Raw genomic sequence first — 2,408 nt, forward strand, 5'->3', positions numbered from 1 at the left:
CCCCCCACTGAATCGGTACAGGTTATTTTGGTTCTGGCTGCACGCCTTACAGTATGTGCATGCACAGATTTACAGGGTGAAACACATGACCAGATGTTACATCAGATGAAACATTGACCTTTATTTATTTTATTCACCATGACTCACGTTGGCCTCAGCTGTTCACGGGGCAGGGGAGATTATGCAAAACTGACTTTTTTTGAGTAGTACATCACGTTATAATGTAATTCTCTCATCAAAAACATACCCAGAGTGTTGCTTTGAGTCAGTCATGCATGTTTAAGAAACCCTTGTGGTAGCCACGTGGAGCTGCCTAAACACTTGCTGGTACAAAGCACTGCCTGTTTATACAAAGCCCCTCCCTGGAGCTCAGTGCTCAGCACACAGAGCACCCCTCCCTGAAGCAAGTGGGATTGTTGGAAACAATAATAGGTTCTTAAAGAGACAGAGGCCAATTTCAAGGTGTTTAGATAGAATATGATGTAAAGTCAAATTTATTTTTGATATATACCGCATTTTTATAATATCTGATAGTAACTTGGTTGAAGTATTGAATTGAAGTATGTGCCTGGGAAATACATTATACCAGCCACCCCCACCCCCATTTAAGGATTTCCAGCTTCCCTGATAGCTCCAATACTCCACACACACACTCTGTGACCTAATGTTCATAAACCTTGGTATGCAGAAGCTAAACCGTGACATTGATTCATCCCGGTGAAGTCCTCTGTTGAGCAATGAAACAAAGGTGTACAACAGCTCCAAGCAGATAGTGATGAACAAATATAATACCTTGGTTAATCCTTTATCAACACCTGCGTCTCTCTCTCTCCTCAGTCCCTCGGAACCCCGGCCACAACACCATTCCTGACGCCGACTTTGACATTGAGCTTGGCAACACAGCAGACGAAGCCAAGGACGACCCAGGTAAACATATAACAGACACGATTGGCAAAAGTTGACAGGCCGACCACATGAAAGATGGACGAACTGAAACTCACCTTCCTGCCGAGCTGTTATGGAGGTGAAGGTTGTGTTTTTTAGATGTGTTTTCATAAAGATTCGCACCGCGAGGCACCACGGTGCATCTGAGTTTTAAACGGTGGCTCTCAGCCCAGACAGCCCTGGCAAAACTGTTCTGCTCCTCACTTTCTGCTTGCCTGATTGCTCGAATGATTAATTGATTTGAAGCGCATCAGTTTTCCGCTCAGCACATCTGCTTAACGCGGGACTCGATGCAGAATTCACCCTCAATAATAACGGCAAGCTTCGTGAAGCAAAAGGATTCTGTGTCATGTTCCCTCAGTATGATTTATTAATGCCAGCAGAGAGAAAAAAACAAACAAACAAACACAATAAATGGCCTAATGACTTTTTTGAGTGTGTTTTGTTTTTATTCATTGTACATCCTTTTTATATAGTTTGTCAAAGGAGAAAAAATATGAATTAAATAGTGACTCATCCTTGTCTGGAAACCCTGTTTAAAAGACTAAATGATTGATGTTATTTTTATCTTTGGAGCTTTTTGTACAGCTGAGCACATTTTATTGGACTGACTCACTGATAATGTCTCAGCATCTCAAATAGGAAAGAGAATGTCAGACTCTAAATATTATGACTCTAAGCTGAAACAGTGTATTTTTAGCTTGATGTATGGCATGTGTGCACGAAATAGTCATAACAAACTACAATCACAAAATCTACATTTAATTTTTGTTCCTTGAAAGTATCAAATTTCTTCAAGAAATACAAAAACCAACAACTTTCTTGTCACCTGAGGCAGCTTAAGATTTCTTCCTGTTGACTTTAAAAGATGCTCTGTTTGTATGTGTGAAACCACACTTCAACTAAAATAACCTGTTCTTGTTTAGAGTCGGGCTATTTGAGCTGCTTCTTTGATGACGGCCTGTGTGGTTGGATCAGGGACAAAGATGGAGACCTGCACTGGGAGACGACACCTGATCCAGCAGGTAACCAGATAGAAGTTGCTTATTCTCACGTTTATGATTGAATGAGTAAAGTTAAGAATTAGGGGTTGACCGATATGAACTCTTCAACTGATGCCAATCTTTAAAAAAAAAAAAAAAAAAAAAAAAAAAAAAAAAAACAATTATCTGTCCAGCAGGTCATCAAGTTCAGGAACAGCTTGTCAGTGAGTCATTAAATTAAAATCAGGTGTTGGGGCAGGGAAACATTTAAAACATGCAGGAAAGTGAGCTGTGAAGGTTAAAGGGCCAATATTATGTGTTTCTCAGGCATATGTTTAAATACTATACCATAAAAAATTATCTATGTCACCTTTAGCTGTTATTAAATGCTGTTTTTATGTTTAAATATAAAATAAAGATATCTTCTCATCATTTCCTCTTCTAAACGCCTTGAAATTGGCCTCTGTCTCTTTAAGAACC

At 39.6% G+C, this 2,408-nt stretch overlaps 1 protein-coding gene across 1 annotated transcript in view; it reads left to right on the forward strand.

Moving 5' to 3' along the window:
- npnta (nephronectin a) overlaps positions 1-2,408 on the forward strand; it is a gene marked incomplete at its 5' end in the record, with an annotated part of 66,806 nt that overhangs the window by 58,987 nt on the left and 5,411 nt on the right. The window contains 2 exon segments of the mRNA XM_014007744.1: positions 838-927; positions 1,872-1,970. Coding sequence (XP_013863198.1) covers positions 838-927; positions 1,872-1,970 — 189 coding nt within the window.

Source organism: Austrofundulus limnaeus, unplaced genomic scaffold (genome assembly GCF_001266775.1).
Source record: "Austrofundulus limnaeus strain Quisiro unplaced genomic scaffold, Austrofundulus_limnaeus-1.0 Scaffold44, whole genome shotgun sequence".
In the NCBI taxonomy this organism is placed as follows: Eukaryota; Metazoa; Chordata; class Actinopteri; order Cyprinodontiformes; family Rivulidae; genus Austrofundulus; species Austrofundulus limnaeus.